Below are 24,344 nucleotides of genomic sequence, written 5' to 3'. Positions count from 1 at the left end.
CCCATGCCTCCTCAGGTCTCATCCCAGGCCACTGGGACACCAACCCACGCATCTTCAGGTCTCGTCCCAGGCCACTGGGACACCAACCCATGCATCCTCAGGTCTTGTCCCAGGCCACTGGGACACCAAACCAGTGCCTCCTCAGGTCTTGTCCCAAGCCACTGGGAATCCAACCCACGCCTCCTCAGATCTCGTCCCAGGCCACTGGGACTCCAGAGAAATACAACGCTGATGGTGACAATGTCACCAAGTGCCAGATTTGGCCTGTACAGAGAGAAAGGCCTGGATTCTTCCTCAGACCTGTGTTCTGTGGTGGCTTCACCTGATGGCTCTTTGTGGAAAACAGATGACAGAAGCAATCTTCCTAATTCCTGCGTCTTTCATCTCACAAAATCTGACATCTGGTGTCCCTCCAGTCTACTCATTTACTCACAGATATAATAAATTTAAAGATTAAAGAGAAAACACAAAGACACTTGGAACTAATGTGCGTTTAAAACCCCAGCTAAAATATCAACGTGATGATAATGATAATCATTATAATGGCAACAACAAAAATAATTAGTACAATGATATCTCTACAGCAGCAGGGAACTTTCATTCTTGATCTGGAAGAAGGAGAGAAGATGCCAAATGAAGGAATCAGCAGACAAAAGCATTTTCTTTAGAATGGAAGGCTTTCTTGTCCTTTCCCCTAAAAGATCAGATCTAGAAAGGGCCGGAACTGGCTGTGCAAGGGGTCCAGGAAGCCACTCAATAAGGCAAACTGAGGTTCAGCCACAGCCAACATTAGATGCTTTTGTAACTTGGCATGAGAAGGTCTGATGGGATATCGCTGCCATCCGGCTGCCAGAAAGTACCAGTGACAGAGGGATTTTCCAAGCTGGTGTGGTAGGGGAGGCTCTGGCTCACGTGTCCTCTGAAGGCTTGCCCCGCTCCCTTCCCCGACTGACTATTTTCTTACTGTCTCAGACACTGGCACTTCCCACCTCCAGACAAAGACATATTGATCGAGGCACCAAGAGGACAGTATCCTGCTGGTTGCAAACCTCTCCTGACTCCATCTAGGCAGGGGGGTCATGATGCCCTCCAGCCTGAGGCCTGGGCTAAGTCTCTCCAGTTTGGGGACCCCTTTCTTTGTAAGATAAATAAGAATTCGCAGTTGGGTGGGGGGGTTTCCAGAGTTATTTCACAGCTAAGAGCTAAGGTAATGGCTTCTGAGTGGAATGATGCTGGGATCACTAAACACTCCTTTCACAGTAGGCTGCTAAGGGAGGCTGTGGGCCGGGAGGAAAGGGAGGCAGGACAAGGTCGGGCTGCTGAATTTGAGTTATGGGCATCAGGGCCAGCCATGGACTCGGACTCAAGAATCAGACAACTGGAACCCCTGTCAAGCCCCATCTGTGGATGGAAAGATTCTCCCTACATTCACATGAAGAGTAATTTGTTATAAATTATGAATAGAGAGAACCTTCCCCACCCCTGGCCCCCAGCAGTGTTCAAAGCCTGAGAAAACGTCCAGAACATATCAAAGGTGGAAGAGGGCAGAGGGCAGACTTCTTTGGAAACATAACTGTCCGTGGGAGTGTTTTCGCAGGTGTGGCATGAGACTCCCTGGAGACCCTCACAAGTGTCCCTCTACAGGCCCCTCAAAAACCAAAATAAATCCGTGTCTCGGGTGATCATGGGTGATGTAGGAGGCGATGGTCTGTCTGCGGAGGAAAGGTGTGGCAAAGCGGCAAGGGCAGAAGACCACCTACGGATCCACCCAAGGCTGGGAATGGGGTGACATCTGAGAACAAATAGCTTCTGGTGGGGAGAGTGGGGGCCATGGCCTGGGGTCCTGTGACATGCACCCGGGCTCCCCTTCCATGGTAAGGGGGCTGGGAGGTTGGGGAAGGAAGCAGGATGTGGCCAATGTTACTACCAGAGATGTGACCTTTGGTTCCACTCCACAGAGCTGGGACAGAGAGGGGCGAGGGTGCAGGATGTGGAGTCTCTTGTTCCCTGTTCCTCAGGTAGAGCTCCATCAAGCCATGCCTATCATCAGATCCACCTGTTCTCCCTCTCAAGCTATACAGACTCCCTCCGCCCAGCCCGGCCGCACACAACACCCCTCTGTGAGCAGACAGCCTGAGGACATGAATATGAAACTGAAAACAATGACAAAAGGAAAGGCCAGAGTAGAACGTTCCAATGGTGGAAGAGTGGGCTTTCATCCGGCTAGCCTTGGCTGGCTGCTGAGAGTACCCGTGGAGGTGAACCTTTGACGCGGCTGCCCTTCGTAAGGCACTAGGAGGGGAGATGTAAAACCAGGACTGGGAGGGCTGTGATGGTGGCGGTGCCGGGACACACAGGGACACTCGCACGCACACACACGTACACGCTCACGCTCACACGCCAGGGCCACCACGCTGGTCACACGCCTGTGTTAAATCACTTATTTTTGTGCAATCACATTGAAGAGTAGTCTATTGGTATCATTGGAGTTGAACACAAAGTTGAAAATGAGGATGCAGAGTGCTACATTCTACTCAGGGGTCGGCGACGACCGCTAGCCCTACGCTACGCAACTAGGGGTTGAGTCAAAGAGAACAGAAATCCTCAGAAAACAAACTCAACTTTGCCACACACATGATTAATGACGTTTTAGGAATCACATTGCTTAGGGATTTGTCCAGAGTGCTCTGGAAGAGGAGAAGTCCCCCCTCCAGGGCTCTCTACCAGCCCGGCCACCTCCCAGAACCAGGCATCCTCTCCTCCCGCCTCTTGGCCTTGCCAACCCCAGACCAACCCCCAAACATCAGCCTCCTCAGACCTCAGTCTGGCATTCTGGAGGAGTGGGGGCTGACTCTTCAGAGTTCTGGAAAAATCCCTAATTCTTACGTTTAATTCATTAAAAAAATCTATTGGATTTCCGTATCAGGCGTCCCTGGCAGCAAATGCTTAAATATCACTTGCTGCCATAAGAAAATAATCTTTGAGAAGTTCACAGATAAAGTTCTTCAAATACTGGGGCCCCTGCTTCCGGAATCTTCCGTGGTGCTCCTCTTCTCTATTCCAGTTGGATGCAGAATGGGCTCGAGAGCTGTGTTTTCTCTTACTGATGTTTTCTTTTTTTTTCCTTTTTTAAAATAAAAAGCATAGATTTCTCCCCTCCTGAATCCCTTCCTTTCAAAACATTCTCTTCTCTGCTCCAGGCGTCCCACCTCCTAGTTCAAGTTTCATCCATCCCACCCGCCCTCCCCTGCCCCATTCGCATTGTCTGTGTGAGGCAGGGTCTTCAGTATAAAAAGCCCGCCCCTCCGCCATCCGTCCCCCACTCCCCCCAGTGTTTATAGATAAGGGTACTGGTTGACCTTGGCGGGGCTCAGCGGGTATCCAGTGTAGACGGTGGAGGCTGGCGAGGCGCTGATGTAGGTCTGGTGGGCGAACTGGGCAGGGTACTGACTTGGATGGAGGGTGGGCGAGGGCAGCACCCGCGGGCCCATGCTAACGGGCACCTGGTGGACGATGCTGGCTGGGTAGGCGGTGTGCTGCACGGGGTGGCGCGCCGAGCCCTGGGAGGCCACCAGGTGGGCCACGGTGCCGGTGGAGCCCAGGGCCGCGGGTGCGGTGTAGGTGTACAGGTGAGGCTGGGCTGGGAGGTGGGCGGCAGCCGCAGCGGCCAGGTGGGGGTGAACCGCGCCATGGCTGGGGCTGTTGTGTGGGAAGGAGTAGGGGGCCTGGGCCATCGTGGGGGCGATGTAGGCTTGCTGCCGGCGGTGGTTCCCCGCACGGTCCGCGGTGATGTGCTGCTGGGCCTGAAGGAGCCAGAGAGAGGGGGGTCAGGGGCAGGATGGCAGGGGGAAGAGGGAGGGAGGTCCGGAGGACCACGGGGTGGGGGGAAGGGAGAGGAAAAGAGAGGTTGAGCCAGAGAGATGGGGAGGTTAGGGGCCGGAAGAGGGAAGGGAGGAGCTGGTGGGGGAAAGGAGGAGCTGGGGGGGCTGGGGGAGGGGAAGGAGGGGGGAGAGGAGAAGAAGGGAGGGAAAGGAGGGGGGAGGGGCTGGGAAGGGGGGGTGGGAGAAGCAGGGAGGGGGGGGCGGGGAGGGCAGAATTCGGAGGAATGGGGGAAGGCTTGGCCCGTGCGTGCACAGAAAGTGAAAACTAGGCTGGGCCGAGAGAGTAGCACACTGCCTGTCATCCTCAGCTGGGACAACACCTGATCCCGGCAGCTGCCACGCTAACAGACTGGATTTTCCCCAAGGATGCAGGAAGCTCAAGGCATCAAGGCCCCTTCCTTGAGTGCCGGCTACTCTCTCACTCACAGGGAAACCTGTTCTTTAACATCACAGACTCAGACCAGGGCAGATTATCCAACAGGCGAGTTAAGCACAGTGTTTAATCTGCTTACCAGATCATCTATAGTGAACAATTTCACATTTTTTTTCACCACATCAAAGATTCTGCTTCTAAGTATGTCTGGCACCTGTCTCTCCCAACCCCACAGCACCTTCTTACAGAATCAAAGCCTCTGTTCATATTTATAATCCCTGACAAGGGGGGGAAGACTCAGTCAGCAAGGTAAGCATGGGTTTACTTGTGTTTACCTCCTAATCTGTAGTGAACAATGTCAATGTGGTGAAAAACAGCTGACACTGCTCACTACAGATCAGTAAGTAGCACAAGAAAGCCCGTGCTTATTGGGGAATCCACCTGACTCAGGCCCTTGGCTGCGTGAACTCTGATCAGCACAAATGACACCTCCCACTCACACCAAGAAGCCTCCATGGACAACCTGAAGGGCAGGCTCCAGAGCACAAATTCCACATTCATCTTAACATAGCTCGCTCGAAACAGGACCTGAGTCCCCTCTGACCTTTCCTGTGCGGCCCTGCTTGGCTCTTAGCCTCTGAAACATGCTCCGCCCACCTTCCCTTGAGTCCTAGAATGAGTCTTCTCCTTTACTGGGGTCTCAGGGGTGAGGCCTCCCTTGTTATGATGCATCAGTAAACCTGTCTTTTTCAGACTACAGGCCTCTCCGTGTCCTGGACTGGGACAAACTGCTCCATGATGGGCTGAAAACAGCATCCCACCCCATACATGGGCAGCCCTATTTTTAAGCTCTGGCATCATAGCACTGATGCTTGCCAACATCAGATGGGTCACTTTGCTTTGGTCCCGCTCTCTGTGAACCAGTGATACCGACTCCCCATGGGGAAGGAGCTGCCGAGGTCAACCTGGCTGCTTCCTGCTGCCCTCTGGGAGCTGGGTGAGGGTCCGGCATGGTGACCTCTCTGGGTGGTCGGACAAGTCCAAGGCCTCGAGCCTGGCCAGGTGGGGGCCACCGGGGGGCTTACCTGACTGAGATTCAGAGGCTGTTGCTGCTGGAAGTGCGGCCCTGGCCGCTGCTGCCGGTAGGCAATGGCTCCAGACGAGCTCCCTGAAGAGTGACCGCTGGTGGAGGTCATGTTGCTAGAGGACTTGGACTTGTAGAAGGATGAGTGGTGGCCAGTGCTGACTGTTGGGAGAAGAACAGGCCACTGGTTAGCTATGGCGCCTTGCTGCCCGGAAGATGCTGCCCCGGGAGAGGAGATGGTGGGCTTACAGAATGAACACACCTTGAGGCCAGCCGATCACGGGCCAGCCACCTCCCCAGGAGCCCAGCTGTGATGGTGCCTCACTCTGCTCCACACTAGCGACTAGGCTCTGAGTGTATCTTGGACTGTGAGGGTGGCTGGGCCCCGAGGATGGGGTGGAGCAAAGGAAGGCTGGGGTGGAACAAAGGAAGGCTGGGCCCCCAAGGATGGGGTGGAGCAAAAGAAAATGGCAAAGGACAGGGGAAGCAGTGTGAGCCACAGCCTGAGACCAGGCCTGAGAGACCCTCCTGGGAGGGGCACTGCTGCCATCTGGGACACGGGTGGAGCACTGTTCCCTCCATGAGTGCTCATGAGGTCAGTGTTTGCAATGTGAGTAAGATACTTTCACTCCCTTGGCTTTCGATGGAGGACAAGTTTGTTCTGCAACTTACCTCTTCTGCACCCCTTGCTGGACTTCAGAATTATGACCTGGTGACACTGAAAAACTAACGGGGGTGCACCAGAAAGAAGGAATGTTCTCTATACCTCTTTAGGGTCTCAACAGAGACTCACAGATGCATAGTGATACATAAAGCAGGACGTGAACACCAAGTCTCAGAAAACAAGAACGCGGTACGTCCCAGAGATACAGAGAACTAGGACAAAACTAACAGGGTAAAGAAGTTTACATTAACCAAATCATCCCTGTCTGCTTCTGCGTCGAGCCATCTGTGGATGCCAACTCCCCGCATGGCGGGATTGGGGCTCCACAGGACAGGGTGCAGAGAAGGGCACCATGCAGGGGCAGGTGTGGCTGGAGGCAGGGTGCTATTGCTTGCCTGCCTCTCGGCTCTCTAGAATCGGACTGGTTCTCTCCAAAAGCAATGTCAAGCTCAGATGAACGAACATCAAGAAGAAAAAATCTACAGTCAATGTGAAAAAAGGCCATCCGCTGTTCCCTAAGCAGACCCCCAGCTCTAGGACTTTGAGGAAGGTGCCCAATGAAGAGGGGGGTAGGAGAAGAGGCACAGGAAGTGTGTACAGCTGATAGAGAGCTGGCCGGGACATGGCAGGATGTCAGAAGACAAGTCTCTCAGCACGTTAAGGGCTTCCCAAGCATTGGCTGTGTTCAGTTGTCCTTACTACTGAACCTCCTCCCTGGCTAAAGCAGATGCTCGTGGAACAGGTGTCCGCTCCAAGTGGGGACAATCACACCCTGTCTGCTGGAACGGGACTCTGGGAGCTGGGGTTCTGGCTCAAGGCCCACAGGTTAAGGCAGTGGGCATCGAGCAGACGCCTGCACCGGGTGGTTCTGTTCCTGCTTGGGACTCAGTTGTTGAACCCCGGGCCCACCCCCCACCCCCCCACATCCTGCTCCCTTCCAGTAACTTCTTTGTCTCAGGCCAATGGAAAGTTCATCTTGTTGCCTTCCAAAGGAACCAATGCATGCAAGAGACCTAGGAAGGCTCCGTGAGAAGTTCTAAAGGACCCTCCCGACCCCAAACCACAGGAGGATTAGGGTGTGAGAACAGACGGACAAGCAGCCTTCCTCATGCCTGGAGCTGTCAAGGGAGGGCGTGGGCTCCCTGATACGCTGCGAGCTCCTGCTAGGGCGGCTGCAGCTGGCCCAGGCCAGCTGGGCGCCGAGGTTGAGGAAGGCTCTTTTCCCGATTTTTCCAAGTCTGGGGTGATTTTGCGCTAAGGGCATAGATTAGTTTTGAAAAAGGCCGATAGGGTGGGCAGGCATCGGAATGCGGCCTTCCCTGCTCTGGTCTGTTACTAGGAGGTCGGCAAGCCGCCCGCCCAGGCAGGGGAGAATAAACGTCTCTTTAAGAAGACAGTGGCACCGCCTGTTTTAGAACCACTAGCCTTACTGGCAATAACTTTTTGCAATTTTTTTTTTAAATCTGAACATTCCTCAGAGTTTCTCAGCCATCTGGGTATTTTTTTTTCTTTTATTCCAGATATAACACAGTCCTTGCAGAAATGAGGAGCTCTGGTGGTGCAGGGGTTAAGCTGACTCTGAGAGGTCAACGGCCTTGGAAACCCGGTGGGGCAGCTCTGCTCTGCCTACAGGGTTGCTATGAGTCAGAACTGACTTGACAGCAAAGGCTTTTTTTGTGTGGTCCAAAGGTTAACACGCTTGGCTGCTAACTGGAAGGTTGGAAGTTTGAGTCCACCCAGAGGCACCGTGGAAAAAAGCCCTGGCAATCTACTTCTGAAAAATCAAACACCGAAAACCCTGTGGAGCACGGTTCTACTCGAACACACGAGTTGGAGTCTATAGGATGGCGACTGGTTTTCATTCATCAGCTTCAGGAGATAAAGCGCCATTGTAAAGGTGGTGAAGTACCACAAATTACAGATAAAATGCTGCTCATGGGATGTGCTGTTGAGCAGGACCCCAGCCTGGCTGCCTGGACGAAATGGGGCAGGACCCGCTGCAATACCCAGCACCTATATCTCATGGCCCCTACAGCCCCGTGTCTGCAGCAGGGCACAGAACCCAGCCCGGAAGAGGCCTGCCCGCCCGTTACCTGGCACGAGGCTGTCACACTCCACCAGCACCTCGCTGGCCTGGGTCTTCAGGGGTGGCACGATGATGGTCCGGGGGTTCCCGGGGCAGTGGACGTCCAGGCCACCCTTGCTGTCGAAGGTGTGGGTGCTGCTGTGGCCAGCCCGCTGCTGCCCAGAGTAGGGGCTGTTGTTGCTGGAGGAGTCGGAGTAGGGGGAGTCGTGGACCGTGACACAGCTGATGACGTTCTTTCTCTGCTTGGAGACGGTGCTGGAAGGACAGGGGAGCAGAGGGTGGTGAGGGGCGCTCAGGGGGAGGCCTGCCAGCCCCCCCACAGCCTGCCTGTGCCCTGGGAAGGCGCTGCCTGTTCTCCCGCCACCGCATGGGGAGGAACAGGGCCTGCAGACGTGGGGAGCTGGTCAACGACCACCGCCCTGCTGGGAGTGGGCAGGTGGGAGGCTCAGGGTGGGTGGAGGCAGAGCCCCGGAGGAGGCAGCGCCTGGAGCAGAGCCCGCAGTGACCCAGGCGCCACCAGAACGGGTATCCAGTAAATGGAAGAGCCCAGCAAGCGGCAGGGAGCCCGAGACAAGGTGTGGGAGGGCAGCCCCGCCAGGGAGGAAGCACTGTGGGCTCAGGTGGGGCCTGTGACATGCAGAGAGGTATGCAAGAAGGAATGGGATTTCTAAGGGGGCTCAGGACACAGCCTGTAGGGGTGGTGGGTTCTGAGAAGGGAGGGGAGCCCTGGGGAGGGAAGCAGATACCCAAGGGAGAGGCGGTCCGAGGGGGGAGGCGGGTCCCGAATGAGGTGGGTCCCGAGGGGGCAGGCGGATTCCGAGGGAGGAGGGTCCTGAGTGGGGAGGCGGGTTCTGAAGGAGATGAGTTTCGAGGGGAGAGGGGGTCCCCATGGGGGAGGCAGGTCCTGAGGAGGGAGGCGGGTTCTAAAGGAGGTGGGTCCTGAGGGGGGAGGCGGGTCCTGAGGAGGGAGGCGGGTTCTGAAGGAGGTGGGTTCTGAGGAGGGAAGCGAGTCCTGAGGAGGGAGGTGGGTCCTGAGGGGGGAGGCGGGTCTCGAGGGGGGAGCTGGGTCCTGAGGGGGGAGGCGGGTTCTGAAGGAGGTGGGTCTCAAGGGGGGAGGTGGGCCCCGAGGGAGGAGGCGGATCCTGAGGAAGGAGCTGGGTCCTGAGGGGGGAGGCGGTCCTGAAGGAGGTGGGTCCTGAGGGGGGAAACGGGTCCTGAAGGAGGTGGGTCTCGAGGAGGGAGGTGGGTTCAGAGGGGGGAGGCGGGTTCTGAGGAGGGAGGTGGGTCCTGAAGGAGGCGGGTTCTGAGGGAGGTGGGTCTCCAGGGGGGAGGTGGGTCCCAAGGAGGGAGGCGGGTCCTGAGGGGGGAGGCGGGTTCTGAAGGACGAGGGTCCTGAGGAGAGAGGAAGGCTCTGAAGGAGGCAGGTTCCGAGGGGAGAGGCGGGTTCTGAAGGAGGGGGGCCTCAAGGGGGGAGGTGGGCCCCGAGGGAGGAGGCGGGTCCTAAGGAGGGAGCTGGGTCCTGAGGGGGGAGGCGGGCCCTGAAGGAGGCGGGTCTCCAGGGGGGAGGCGGGTCCCGAGGAGGGAGGCGGGTTGTGAAGGAGGTGGGTCTCCAGGGGGGAGGCGGGTACCGAGGGGGGAGGCGGGTTCTGAAGGAGGAGGGTCCTGAGGAGAGAGGAAGGCTCTGAAGTAGGCAGGTTCCGAGGGGGGAGGCGGGTTCTGACGAGGAAGGAGGGTTCGGAGGAGAGAGGCGAGGTATGAGGAAAGAGGCGCGGTCTGAGGAGGGAGGCGGGTTCTGAGGAGGGAGGAGGATACTGAGGAAGGAAGCAAGGTCTGAGGAGGGAGGTGCAGTCTGAGGACAAAGGCGGTGCGGCACACCCTCAGGCTGAGGGAGTTATGGGCGATGGGTCGAGCCCTCCGCCATCTCTGCGGGTCCCTGGGTGACTGGGGGCAGCCGCGCACCCCTGAGCTGGCCCTGGCTCGGGCATCGGTCAGGGCCAGGTGGGTGGCTGCCATGCATGGGGTGACGCTCTGGCTCGCGGCCTCCGTCCTGTACCTGACACTTAGCATGGGGATGGGGAGCAGGCCAGCACGCCCTCCCTGGGACACTCCTGGTAGTGGGGTGATTCTGGGAGCCTGTTCTGCCCGTCTCCAAGTCCAGCGAGGCTGGAGGGAGGATGAAGATGGGATTCACTGCTGTGTGAGGTTTTAAAAATGGACTTTATTCATGTATTTTTGTATATTGATCGTTTATTTTTAAGAGAGATTGACTACCTAGGGCAGATGGTCCGTTTCCGCTTGATAAAATAAGAAGGTATTTATAAAGCGCCTGTGGAGGCACAGCCCTGTGGGGGCCTCTTGCCCAAGGTCACGCAGCAGTCACAGGCCCTTGAAGGGGCAAGCCCCAGAACTCCGCAGTCAGGTAGAAGGGCAGCGTCCCACTGAGCAGTCACTGACCTGCTAAAGGCTGGCCATTGCCTGGTGACTGAGGGGGCTAGGGAGGGCATCCCACAGGAGGCCCCCTGACGCCACCCCCAATATCTTGTCCGGGTTCCATGTGGCAGGTCACATCTGGGCTGGGTACTCCCTTAGGGGCTGCACACGAGGTCCCTCTGGCTGAGGGTGATATACTTCACCTCTTGGGGATTTGCCTCCTCTTTGAGAAAGTGTGGATGATGATAGGACCCACATCATAGGGCTTTTCTGATTATTGAGTGAAGCCTCCACTCAACGTGAGTAAGGTTTTTCTAATAACCCAGAACTATGAGATACACTACTTCATGAACCATGAGCTTCTGGTTCCTAAGAGCCTCCTTCTGACAAAAATCTCATCCCAGCTGAATGCTTGGCCTTGCTGACCTATGGGAATTCACGGCCACTCCTGGATGGAAGCCCCCAGGCACGGAGCCTTCCTAAGAGGGGTGAACAACCTGTGTGTGCCCGCATCCTGTTATCCACCAAGGAGTGTGGGCTAAGACCTCTTAATTCTTAAGAAGTCCCTACACCTAATGAGCAAAGATGGCCAACACAGTTTAGTATTGATTTTCCTACTTTTTTGGATTTACACAGGACAGGTTTGGAACAGTGAATTCATCTGACAGCTCTTTGAATCTCTTCTATTGTTAGACGTCTCTGTGCTCCACCTGAGTTGACTCTGATTAGAGAACAAATGGGACATGTTCAATGAGTCACTCTGAGGTTCCCACTGATCATTTCAGAGGCTCACATGTATTGATACTACTGGGAGTCACTCCATATTGTGGATAATTTTTATTGACAGCTCATCAATCCCACTACAAGTTGGCTCGTTGAAATGAGTGTGTGACACAGTAGACTGAGAAATGTTTGCTGAAATGGCCTCGGCAGAACCTCGCTTCTGGGTGCAGAATAAAGCCACCAGGGTTGACGCAGGCATTGTGTCATCATAATGTTTTCCATCATTTTCAAGTGACAGAAATAAGGAGCAAAGAAATCAGCCCCCATGGAAGGAACCACTGCCTGAGGCTCAGAAAACCAAACCAGCTGCCTTTGAGTCAGTTCTGACTCTTGGGGATCCCGTGTGCTCACCAAATATAGGTGCCCCTGATCGGATACACACCAACTACTGTTCAAAGGGCTTTAGATCTGTTATCGCCTCTATCCTCACAGCAAGAGTATGCGACAGAGAATGTTACTGCTGTCATTTCAAAGACGTGGAGAGTGTAAGTAACTTACTTGCCCAAGGTCACACACCTAGTGAGGGCAGAGTCAGGGTTGGAACTGAGACGCTGCACTCTCTCTTACCTCCCCAGAGGCACCTGCAAGCACTGAAGGTGCAAACTAACGGAAACTCTTTGTCCTGCTTCCTCTAGGGCATATTTGGTGACACTCATTCATTCATGTGTGCGTGTATATATACACACACACACATATACACACACACACACCACCATTAGGTGATTTTTGGACTACTTTCTAGAGAATCACAAACAGGTGCCTTGAAGAAACGCTGAGTCGGCACCCCAGCCTCGACCCATTAAGTCACAACAGAAGATTTACCTTCTCCTTCCACCTCCTTCTGTGACTTGATCCTCTCTCCCTAAACCAGCCCATGAGTTTAATAAGCTGTCCTAACCTCAGTAAGCCCACTCCCTGAGCAGTGCTCTGCCCTGCAGCATCCAAACCTCACGTGCACTGTTCTCCGGCTGTCGGAAGAACCCTGGCAGAGGCAGCAAGGGACTCAGGAGGTGGTAACGCATCAGTGGTGGCTCTGTAATGTGCTGGCGTGTCCCCAGGCTTCTGGGGACACTGAGTGGTGCTCTTCTCCCTCTAGACGTGGCCCTAGAAAATGCAGCTCCTTAGCCATCCTCCTCAGCTACCAGGGTGTTCTGAACAAAGGCCTGTGTTACGGACTGAATTGTGTCCCCCAAAATAGGTGTTTTAAATCCTAACCCCTATAGTGGTTATAATCCCATTTGGGAATGGGTTTCCTTTGTTATGCCAGTGAGGCCACATTAGTGTAGGCTGTCTTAAGTCAATCTTTTTTTGATGTATAAGAAATTAAACAAGCAAGCAAGCAGAGACAGGAGAAGATAGGCACCTTGCCACAGGAAGATCACCAAGGAGCCAAGGAATAGCAGCTGAAGAGACAAGGACCTTCTCCCAGAGTGGACAGAGAGGGAAAGTCTTCCCTTAGAGCTGGCACCTTGATTTTGGACTTCTAACCTCCCAACTGTGAGAAAATAAATTTGTTTGTTAAAGTCACCCAGTTGTGGTACTTCTGTTATAGCAGCGCTAGATAGCTAAGACAGCCTGCAAAGACGCAGTGGAGTGGGCTGAACAAAACAGCCTCCCATGTCCTGACATGATTCCTCTGACTGAATCTCCTTCAAGCAAGGGGAGTGAGCTGCTACTGAAGAACTGAGAAACTGTCCCTTCAAATGACACCATGTGTCTGGCTCGGGTCCCCTGTTCCTTCACTCATGCTTTAATCAGATGACTCCACAAGGACAGCCGGGATGTTCTATGTTGGCTGGCAGTACCTTATTAACCAAGAGCAGGAGAGAAAAGAGCTACCTGGTTGTTGGTGGCAATGGAAACTAACTCCACTGATGTTCACGTGCAACAATAAATGAGTGTGTGGGTCTTTTCCCTCTGCTGAGTGGATGCACATTTTCTAGGCCAAAGTCTTCTAAGCGGCAGTTAATCAGTGTTCTGACTGTGGCCTATCTACCATAATTTCTCTAGATTTTCAATTTAGTGTAAAGAAGGAAGACATTTTTGGGGTCAAATGTTTTAAACATTTCTAAGACTGCCCCAAGCAATTGTTTTTATATCTAAACTAACCCAAACCTGAAAACCAAACTCGTTGCTGTCGAGTCAGTTCTGACTCACAGCAACCCTACCGGAAGAAGTAGAACTGCCCCATAAGGTTTCCGAGGCTATAATCTTTCCAAAAGCAGACTGCCATATCTTCTGCAGAGTGGTTGCAGGGTTCGGATCCCCAACCTTTTGGTTAGCAGCTGAGCACTTAACCGCTGTCCCACCAGGGCTCCATATTTAAATTACTGACATTTATGAATCAGTTTTCTTAGTTTACATTTTGGTGACACTGGCTGTGGTACTATCTTTGAGCAGCTGCTGACCCATGCAGAATGAAATTCAGAAGGTAGCAGTGCCCTGATGACCCAAGTAAAACAACCCCCAAAAAACCTGTCTACAGTAGTCCCCCCTTAGCAGGAGATACATTCTAAGACCCCCGGTGGATGCCTGAAACTGGATAGTACCAGACGCTATATATACTATGTTTTGTTCTATACATACACACCTAGGATAAAGTTAAATTTATAAATTAGGCACAATAAGAGATTAACAATAACTAATAAAAAAACAGAACAATTTTAACAATATACTGCAATAAAAGTCATGTGAATGTGGTCCCTGGGGTGGATGGGGCAGGAAGGCGTGAGATTTCATCACACTACTCATTTAACATTTTCAGACCGTGGTTGACCGTGGGTAACTAAAACCTCAGAAAGTGAAACCGTGGATCAGGTGGACTAGTGTACTAGAAATATCCAAATAATTGAAGGAATAAGTATATGAATGAATAACTGAGACTGGACAAAATCATTTCTAGCTGAAATGAAATCAGCTGAAATGAGCCACTTTGGTTACATACTTTAAAAATTACCCTTCTGCCCGAAGGTTCTAAAATGCGGGATGGCAACCTCTAAAAGATCGTTTCCACACAAGGCAGGTTGGCAGAGGGTCTGAACAATCAGACACGCAGCTGTCTAGTTTGTCCAAGCAGATCTCATGTGAGAGGAGAGGGCTTGTTCAGCACATGTGGCCAGTTCAATGCTCCTCAAATCAAAATCTCTTAGACATATTTATATCAGACCAATCGTACTACTTAATTCTCAGGGTCCCAGAAAGGTATCTGTTTGCTGTAACAAAAGTATTGTTTGTTTTCTGTCTTTAGGCCAATTCTCTAGCCATGGCCAGAGTCACCTTAGATGAGGGAATTCGTCGTCTTTCAGGCAGCTTACAGGGCTAGCTCTGGGAGCTAAAATGTTAGAACTGGAGGTAAGTGGCAAATAGAAAATGAGGCCAGGAACACAGAAGATCAGAATCAAAATGCTCACAGCACAGGAAGAGAAATCAGTTTGGGTCAAGGTGGGCAGATTCTCCAGTGTTCAGCTGGAATACAGAAGGTCTAGAGAAGCTCTCCAGCCAGAGAGCCCAAGTGGTGCCCTTCTGTGGCTGTACTTCAGGGGGTACATCCTGGTTTTCCAGGCCAGATGTAGCCACCCCACTTTCCCTCCCAATATAGCTGACCACACCATCTAAGGGAAGCCCTCCACATCTCCCCTTTCCATTTGCAATCCCTTTCTTCCTTGCCTCTTGCTCTCTCTTTGATAAGCACCCCACTGTGCTGCTGACCCCACTGGCCCACCTTTGAGGCTCTGCCCCTCAATCTCCTCGCTTGAACTCACAATCTCTCCTCCCCTGCTGTTTGTCCACAGCTGCCCGGATCTTTGGTCTTAAAAGTTCCCTCTACCCTACTGTTTCCTCAGGCTATTTCCTCCTTGAATCTTCACAGAACTTTGCTCCTTTTTCTGGAGCTGGTATTCTGCTTTGTGTTATAAAGATTTGTGTGTCTTATTTTGCTTATTAGCCTGCAAACCTCCCGAGGACAGGGACTGTCTACCTTATTTACGTAACACCTGCAGTTCCTAGCATCCTCCCTTACCCTGGTGGGGCCAAAAAAATCTTTGCTGTGTTAAATTTTATGACAACTCTGATTTCTAAGAACGAGCCGTTGTATTTTCCCCTTTCTCCCCATTCCGCAGCGTGGTCAGGATACTGTGATCACGATTGCACAGTGATTTCTCTGTAAATAAAACAGCTTCTGGTTTGCTTCATCCAACCCAGACTCAAGTACACTTTCCTGCCTTACGGGTGCCTAAAACTTTAAGGAAATGGTCATTTGATCTCTCCAGAAAACATTACCAGGATATCTCATTTTGGGAGCTCCTGTTACATCTGTGGACAGTGGAACCGTCCATGATTCCTCTGAATCTGCGGCATCCTCCTTGGGCTTCATGTCTCTGGTAAATTTTCATCACCCTGGTCTGGCAGGTTCACTACCACCAGATGTCGTGGAATCGACTCTGACCCGTGGCGGTCCTGTGTGTGTCAGAGTAGAACTGTGCTTCACAGGGTCTTTAGTGGCTGATTTTTTGGAAGTAGGTTGCCAGGCCTTTCTTCTGAGATGCCTCTGTGTGGACTTGAACTGCCAACCTTTCAGTTAGCAGTTGAGCGTGTTCACCTTTTACACCAGCTGCCCTCCACGCTTCTCACGTAAGGAAGTGATGGCTCCCACCATCAGTATGTGTGGCTGCTCCTCACTTGGGCATCTGCTTAGCTTCTCTGCACTACATGTCTCAGAGTCATGACACCCCAGTCCTTCCAGGCTGCCAAAACATCAGTGCATCTGTTCCTTCCTCGGGCAGTCCTCTGGCTGCTGGGGGGACTGGTGCCTCACCCTGTTCCTCAGACACACAATGAACTCTCCCTGAGCACACAGATCAAGCCCCTACATCCGCTCAAATCTCATCCTTCAAAAACAATATTCAATCTAGTTGATAGTAGGGGTTTTAAATGACTTTTGCTGTTTTACAGTTGTGGCAAAGGGTTATGGGGAAACGGTTGGGCCCACACATCACTCTGGCTGTGCCCCTGGCCTTGAGCAGCCTTCCCATCCCCTGCTGCATCATAAAGGTGGGAGGGGCACCCCTGCAGGACTGGCCATCACAAGAATGGCTTCACCCATACATGGATATATTCTGTTATGATTTCAAGGATGGGGATTTACTGCTAATCAGTTGGATCTGTGATTACTAATCAGTAACACTGCATTAGTAATGACATCAGTGACCTGGGCGACACCGCAGATGGTAAGTGTGCACACACAATCATGGATATGTGGGGGAGCAGTGCTGGGCTCAGAGGACCTGCTTCCCACCCTCCCAGGGCTCAGCTCCCCCACACAGGACCAGGCATGATGGGGTCGTGAGATCTCAGTATCTACAGGGCCCATGGTATGTGGGGGGCAGGATGCCAGGGGACTGCCGGTTCTGGGGGCAGGACCCGGGGGCTCATCCGAGTGTAACTGCGTTTCGCAGCAGTCTGGCTGGGACGCAGAACAGACTCCACTGCCGGGTTTCCTAGCCGTGCAAACACTCTTCCCCTTTCCTCGGGAGGCAGGAAAGGTGCAGAACGAATTGACTACTTTGGAGCAAACAGTGGTGCTCTCTCGGTGAAGGGCCAGCCAACTGGCAGTTTGAGAGGCTGGGCAGAGGAACAGAACTGGACAATTACTTCAAGTTCCGAGGGAACCACAGCACTATCAGAGGAACATTTGGACCCACTGGGAATATCGGGACCCAGCCTGAGGCAGGAAGCTTTAAACCTATGGGGGGTGAAACACACTAGCCCTGTGTGCTTGGTTTTCACGGTCTCAGGTCCCGACTCTAGAGCCTCTATCACCATTTTTTAAAACCAACGCGCCTGGAAATTATTTCAGTATCGAACAACCATGGAAATATCTGTTTGACATTCCTTTGAAGTAACATGGGAGCCCAGGTAGTGCAGTGGTTAAACTGACTGACTAACCAAAAGGCAAGCAGTTCAAAACCACAAGCGGCTCAGCAGGAGAAAGATGTGGCAACGTGCTTCCATAGAGATTTATAGCCTTGGAAACCCTATGGGGTCGCTATGAGTTGAAATCGACTTGATGGCAGTGGGTTTCTTGGGTTTGAAGGAACTTTAGGATTTTAGGACATGGGGAAACCAGAGTTAGGGGTCAGGAGATGGGGTCACTACGATTGATGATGGAAAATGGCCAAGATCCATGGATAGCTAATGCGGGAGCCTGCCTCACACACGGTCCGCGCCATGAGTAGCTAACGCGGCAGCCCACACCGCCTACAACGCGCACCGTCCGCGCCATGAGTAGCTAATGCAGAGCCCACAGCGCCTACAACGCGCACCGTCCGCGCCATGGGTAGCTAACGCGGGAGCCCACAGCGCCTACAACGCGCACCGTCCGCGCCATGGGTAGCTAATGCGGAGCCCGCAGCGCCTACAACGCGCACCGTCCGCGCCATGGGTAGCTAATGCGGAGCCCGCAGCGCCTACAACGCGCACCGTCCGCGCCACGGGTAGCTAACGCGGGAGGCCACACCATCTACAACGCGCACCGTCCGCGCCATGGGTAGCTAACGCGGGAGCCCACACCGTCTACAACGCGCACCGTCCGCACCATGAGTAGCTAATACAGAGCCCGCAGCGCCTACAACGCGCACCGTCCGCGCCATGAGTAGCTAACGCGGGAGCCCGCAGCGCCTACAACGCGCACCGTCCGCGCCATGAGTAGCTAACGCGGGAGCCCACACCGTCTACAACGCGCACCGTCCGCGCCATGGGTAGCTAACGCGGGAGCCCACACCGTCTACAACGCGCACCGTCCGCGCCATGAGTAGCTAATACAGAGCCCGCAGCGCCTACAACCCGCACCGTCCGCGCCATGAGTAGCTAACGCGGGAGCCCGCAGTGCCTACAACGCGCACCGTCCGCGCCATGGGTAGCTAACGCGGGAGCCCACACCGTCTACAACGCGCACCGTCCGCGCCATGAGTAGCTAATGCGGAGCCCGCAGCGCCTACAACTCGCACCGTCCGCGCCATGAGGAGCTAACGCGGGAGCCTGCACTGCCTATAACGCGCACCGTCCGCGCCATGAGTAGCTAACGCGGGAGCCCGCACCGCCTACAATGTGCACCGTCCGCGCCTCCCCTCCAAGCGGGAGCTCAGCGGGCCTCACCTGGTGGGGGCGTGCTTCTGTTCCTCCTCCTCATCTGTGTCGCTGCTGATGGTGATGACGCTGACAGTGGGGCTGGGGGTATCAGGGATGACAATCGTCTGCCGCTGCCGCTCCCTGGTGCTGCTGGAGGCCACGTCGCCCCACCCGCAGGTGACGGAGGAGCTGCAGGCCGGGCTGCCGTGCACCATGGCGCAGCGCGGGGGTGTGTTCTCCTTGACGCGCTTGGACCGCTGCGGGGAGCCGACCACCTGAGAGGAGGACACCTCGCAGGTGGACATGTTCCTGGAACGGCAAAGGCACAGACACTCAGAAGGAGCCTACCCCACAGCTCCATCCCAGGACCGGGCCAACCAGAGACACCAGCGGTAATGTCAGAGGGCAGGGAAGTCAGACACAGGGATGACTGGAGATGTGGCTGCTCAGACAGGGACACGGCCTCCCTGCTTGGCTTGCTCCAGGTGCCTGCTCCCCGTGGGACAAGGGAGCCCCAGGGCTTGGAGGAGAGGGAGGGCTCTGTCCAAGGGCAGGGTGGGTTATGTAGGGGTAGAGGTGGTTGTTGTTGTGGTTGGCTGCTGCTGAAGCAGCCCCGACTCGTGGCAACCCCATTCACTCCGGAACAAAACGCTGCCCAGGCCTGTGCCATCCCCATGGTCAATTGCAGATCAGACCTTTGTGACCCAGAGTGTTTTTACTGGCTGATTTTCAGAAGCAGACCACCAGGCCTTTCTTCCTAGTCTATCTTAATCTGCAAGCTCTGCTGAAACACATCATAGCCACACACAGTCCTCTACTGACAGATGGGTGGCGACGATGCATGAGGTACATTGGCTGCGAACTGAACCCAGGTCTCCCTCACGGGAGCTGAGAATTCTACCACCGAGCCATCCGGGGGCAGATGTAACAACTAGTATTTCCGCTGTGTCTGCCCCACACAGCCACTGTTCTCAGAGCCCAGGCCCTACTTCCTAGCTCTGCCTGGTCACGACTTAGAGCATAGACAGCCACACACACCCCCAAACGTACTTACCTCTTGTTTTGGGGGGTGGGGGGAGAAGTGGTTATTTGCCACATAAAGGTCTGGTCTCCTTGCTAATTGCTGGCTGCCATTTATTAAATCAAAACACTCTTACCATTTTTGGGTCTAAAGGATCTAAATTTGGTTACCTAAGAAGTTCAGCTTTCTTCCTTCCTCATCTGGGAAAGGGACACAGTCGCTGATGTGCTGGTGTGTGTGTGTGTGTGATTAAAACACGAGGTTTTTCTGGACGTGGACATCTGAGCCTTAGGGGGGCTCACCGGTCTGCCTGAACAGCAATGAAAAACCGGGAAAAGGCATGCCTAAGAGGCCTTGATTGTGAACGGCTGGAAATTCCTTTTTTAAACTGGTCATCGTCTCTGGTAACTTTGTTGTTGCTGTTAGGTGCCGTCGAGTCGGTTCCGACTCATAGCGACCCTATGCACAACAGAACGAAACACTGCCCGGTACTGCACCATCCTTACAATCGTTGTTATGCTTGAGCCCACTGTTGCAGCCACTGTGTCAACCCACCTCGATGAGGGTCTTCCTCTTTTCCGCTGACCCTGTACTCTGCCAAGCATGATGCCCTTCTCCAGAGACTGATCCCTCCTGACAACGTGTCCAAAGTATGTAAGACGCAGTCTCGCCATCCTTGCTTCTAAGGAGCATTCTGGTTCTACTTCTTCCAAGACAGACTTGTTCGTTCTTCTGGCAGTCCGTAGTATATTCAATATTCTTCGCCAACACCACAATTCGAAGGCGTCAGTTCTTCTTCCGTCTTCCTTATTCATTGTCCAGCTTTCTCTTGTACACAATGTGATTGAAAATACCATGGCTTGGGTCAGGCGCACCTTAGTCTTCAAGGTGACATCTTTGCTCTTCAACACTTTGAAGAGGTCCTTTGCAGCAGATTTGCCCAATGCAGTGCATCGTTTGATTTCCTGACTGCTGCTTCCGTGGCTGTTGATTGTGGATCCAAGTAAAATGAAATCCTTGACAACTTCCATCTTTTCTCCATTTATCATGATGTAAATTTAGGGGAAAAAAAAACACCTTCTCTCCCCATGCAACTCTTGATGACCCTGGTAGTATCTACACAGGGAGAGGCCAAAGCCAACGTACAGTGAGACTCAGACTACTATGCCCTTAGAGGTTCTAGCACCTTCTACCTATAGGGATGGCAGTAAGGTGAAAAGAATGCAACAAAGGTGGATTTCTTTAATTTTGTATCTAACGGTGTCAGCTACGTAGCTGGTTCTTTTTTGGGGGGCTGGTAATTAAGTTTCACCGATAAGATCGGACCATCTTGTGTACTGAATATAAACCCATATACTTGCTACTGTGGAAACCCTGGTGGCGTAATGGTTAAGTGTGACGGCTGCTAATCAAAGGGTCGGCAGTTCGAATCCACGAGGCGCTCCTTGGAACCTCTGTGGGGCAGTTCTGCTCTGTCCTGTAGGGTCGCTGTGAGTCAGAATCGACTCGATGGCACTGGGTTGGGTTGGGTACTTGCTATTGTTATATATGGTACAATTTTGAGATTATGCTTCCACGACTGCAGCCATTAGAACATCTCCACTTGGTATTCACATGCCTGGAATGTACCGCCCACCAGGGAGAGCCTTCTGGTCTTTCACAGTGTTTGGCCTCAGGTGCTGGTCTTAAAAACAGGCTCATACACAACTCTCGCTATAATTATCTTGATCTTGAAATGTGCTGCCAGTGGGCCTTCATAAACCAGCTGGGTAGCAAGTAGAAAGCAGGACTTGATAAGCAGACTGGAAGCGTGAGGGTCCTGGCGTCTTGACTCAGCTGAGAACTCACAAGGATGCTCATGAGCTCAGCCTTGAGCTTGAATCAGAGTCTGTGTGACTACATCCCGCACCTTGACAGCACACGGCACCAAGATGGCGGCCTCTGTCACCACCAACCTAATGACGACATGGGCAGTCATCACAGGGAGCCAGACAGAGCACCGTGGAGGGCTCCAGTGGTCTGTGACGAACTTGCCTGAATTGTCAAACAGTCACAGGAGGGATCTAGAAGAAGGACTACTTAACTTGAGAGGAGTCAGCTCTTGGATTGATTTTTGAATGAGACTGACAAAAGCAGGCCTGATTCCTGGTGCCTTGCTCTAGAAGGGCGGAGAATGCCAAAACGCTCCATTTCACAGGCTGGGCTTCTCTTGGCCATTAAGGTCCTCCAGTTCAGCCCTGAGGAGAGCGGTGTGGGAGAGATTCCACAGGCATACCATCTTGACCATGACTTTGTTTTTGGTTTGGAGCCCATTCCACTTTTAAAGTCAGGTTTATTGTGGTTGGCTGCTGTCAAGTTGATTCCAACTCACAGTGACCCTACAGGACGGAGTAGAACTGCCCCATAGGGTTTTCTAAGCTGTAATCTTTATGGGAGCAGATATGAGAGCAGATCTTTCTCCCATGGAGCTGCTGGGTGGGTTTCAACTTTTGGTAAAGCAGTCTTGTGCTTAACCATTGTACCACCAGGGCTCCTTAGAGTCTGGTTTATTGAGACATAATTTGTTGTTGTTATTAGGTGCCTTCAAGTTGGTTCCGACTCATAGCGACCCTAGGTACAACAGAATGAAACACTGCCTGGTCCTGCCCCATCCTCACAATTGTTAGTATGCTCGAGTCCATCGTTGTAGCCACTGTGTATTTTGAGCACCTTTTTTTTTTTCTAACCTAGGGGGGCTTATCTTCCAGTACTGTAGCAGACAGTATTCTGTTGTGATGCATAGGGTTTTCACTGGCTAGTTTTCAGAAGCAGATTGCCAGGCCTTTTTTCTTAGTCCCCCTAAGAGTTGCTTTTCCTGTTCTCGCTACCCAGTCATTCCCCCACCTACCTTGCCGATGACTGGTGCTGCTTACTCTTCCTGGAGGAGGTGGTGCTGGTGGGCTGCTGGCGCATCACGTGGGCTACACCCACGTTCACGGGCTGGGCGGCTGGAAGTGTCACGTGACCTGTCAGCAGTGCAGGCTGCTGCATGATGGGATTGTAATGGCTGCCATGGGCATGTGTGTTCCTAAAAGGGAGACAGGGAAAAGAGGCGCCTTATTTGTTTTATACAAGTTTAGCTCCTTTATAAGATAAACCTTCCCCCTCAATTAAAAGCTGACTGAAAACCTACAATGTTGGCAGTTGGCTATCTCTCTGCCCTCCAGGTGGCAGAGGTAATAAGGGATGAACCTGGCCAGGTGGGTCAGTCAGGTGAGTCTCCCAGATGTATTGGAGGTAAGCGCTGTTCTGAAGGCGGGGGTGGAGGGGGGTAAAACTGGCTGACACTTGAGGAGAACTCTTCAATAGGCAGGGCCTGTCAGTGAGCAAGGTACGCATGGGCTTGCTTACTAACCTGTACTGCGCAATTTCACATGGGTTTCCTGTGAAAAACAGGTAAAATTGTGCACCACAGATTAGTAAGTAAGCCTGTGTGTACCTTGCTTATTGTGTAATCCATCCCCGAGTGGGAAGAAGGCCAAAGGGGGCAGGCTCAGAGTTCTTAAGTTCTGGGGGGAGGTGATAACTATTCTCTACAATTTCTAAAGTCCCCAAGCAAGTGACTATGCTGAACAATGACAGGTGTTTTATTTTAGAGTTTACAAGGTGCCTTCAACGGGTTATTTCATTCCACTCTGTGAGGTAGGCAGGGGATCTTAGCAGTACCATTTTATAAATGAGGAAATTGTAGTTGGTGTGGAAAAACAAATTCTGGAGCCCTGGAGCCTCCATTTTTGGGGTTTGGAAGTGTTAACTCTCCTCTGGATTCCCTCAGCAGCCAGTAACAAGCTCAGGCCTGCAACAGAGCAGCTGATCAATTAATTACACTCTCGCTGAATGAACAATTAACTGAAGGTTGACTAAGCATGTATGGCGTTTAGTATTAAGTCAAAACTAGTAACAGTCAGATACATGTTGATATAAATGCTGGCAGCCCTCATCCTAAAAATCGGTTATGTTTCAAAAGTTTTCATTACCTGGGTTGTCTAGAGCTTAGAGGCTTGTTTGCCTACCTACAGAAATATTATTAAACGTGGTGATTAATTTACCAACTTAAAAGCCCATTTTACACATAGTGAAATTAAAAGCTAGTGGAGGCTTCATTTGAATTTTGAAAAATTAGAAAATCCTGTCTTCGCAAATTGGAAAAATAGGAGAGAAAGAACTCGATGGGCACTATGGTGGAGATTTGGATGGAGTCTCTGGGACACGTGGGTGGACTCTAGAACCTTCCGGGATGCTGGTGTCTTTATTTCGCCATTGCTGTTTCTTCTACAGACAGAGGGCGCTCTTGTTCCTCTGCTACAGGTCTGGCTCTGGTTCTACTCTTGTTATCAGCCATGACTATGGCTGTCCTTTGGGCCACATGTGAAATGGACAGAGACTGCGAATAAAATGTGTTGGCTTTTGATGTTTCCTGTGGTAGCTAGGCAAGAGATGTAAAGACATGAAGTGGAGGGAGGGGGTTAGAAATACATAGGAGCAATGAGTGCTCCTGAAATTACATGAGCTGCTGGAAGACAAGAAGCAAGGAGGAGGGTGTGGAGCTCCAGGAGCAAAGGGTGGCAACACAGCACGGTCAGAGGGCTTTCCACCCAGCTGCTGCTTCTCTGGAGCCCAGCGAAGCCCGCATGACATGAAAGGGGCCAGAAAAGACACTGGGGTGGTCCCTGTCAAATATGGTGAGTGCTTTGTATTTTATCTCAACTTCAGCCCCCCAACAATCTTCTGAGGTGGGCACCATGCCTGGGATGTGCAGAGCCAGAGGTGGACCCCATGTGACCTGGTTCGAAGGTGCCCCCAACACCTGGGGGTAGGCGTAGGGGTACTGTTATCAGGAAGTGAGGAGGGCTGGGGG

The 24,344-nt window shown here is 52.7% G+C and overlaps 1 protein-coding gene across 4 annotated transcripts in view; it reads right to left on the bottom strand.

The window, feature by feature from the left end:
• Window positions 1–3,285: 3,285 nt before the first annotated feature.
• Window positions 3,286–24,344, bottom strand: part of HIPK2 (homeodomain interacting protein kinase 2) — a 181,899-nt gene continuing 160,840 nt past the window's right edge. For all 4 annotated transcript variants that reach the window (XM_049894784.1, XM_049894783.1, XM_049894786.1 and 1 more), the window contains 5 exons: window positions 22,335–22,514; window positions 18,454–18,735; window positions 8,096–8,343; window positions 5,340–5,500; window positions 3,286–3,803 (listed from right to left, as the gene is read on the bottom strand). In XM_049894784.1, the coding sequence (XP_049750741.1) occupies window positions 3,336–3,803; window positions 5,340–5,500; window positions 8,096–8,343; window positions 18,454–18,735; window positions 22,335–22,514 (1,339 nt within the window). In that variant the 3' untranslated portion in view covers window positions 3,286–3,335. The remainder of the gene's footprint in view (window positions 3,804–5,339; window positions 5,501–8,095; window positions 8,344–18,453; window positions 18,736–22,334; window positions 22,515–24,344) is intronic.

The sequence above is a fragment of the Elephas maximus genome, chromosome 8, assembly GCF_024166365.1.
Source record: "Elephas maximus indicus isolate mEleMax1 chromosome 8, mEleMax1 primary haplotype, whole genome shotgun sequence".
In the NCBI taxonomy this organism is placed as follows: Eukaryota; Metazoa; Chordata; class Mammalia; order Proboscidea; family Elephantidae; genus Elephas; species Elephas maximus.
Note: the sequence above shows the minus strand (reverse complement) of the source record. Positions and strands in the feature narration are given on the sequence as shown.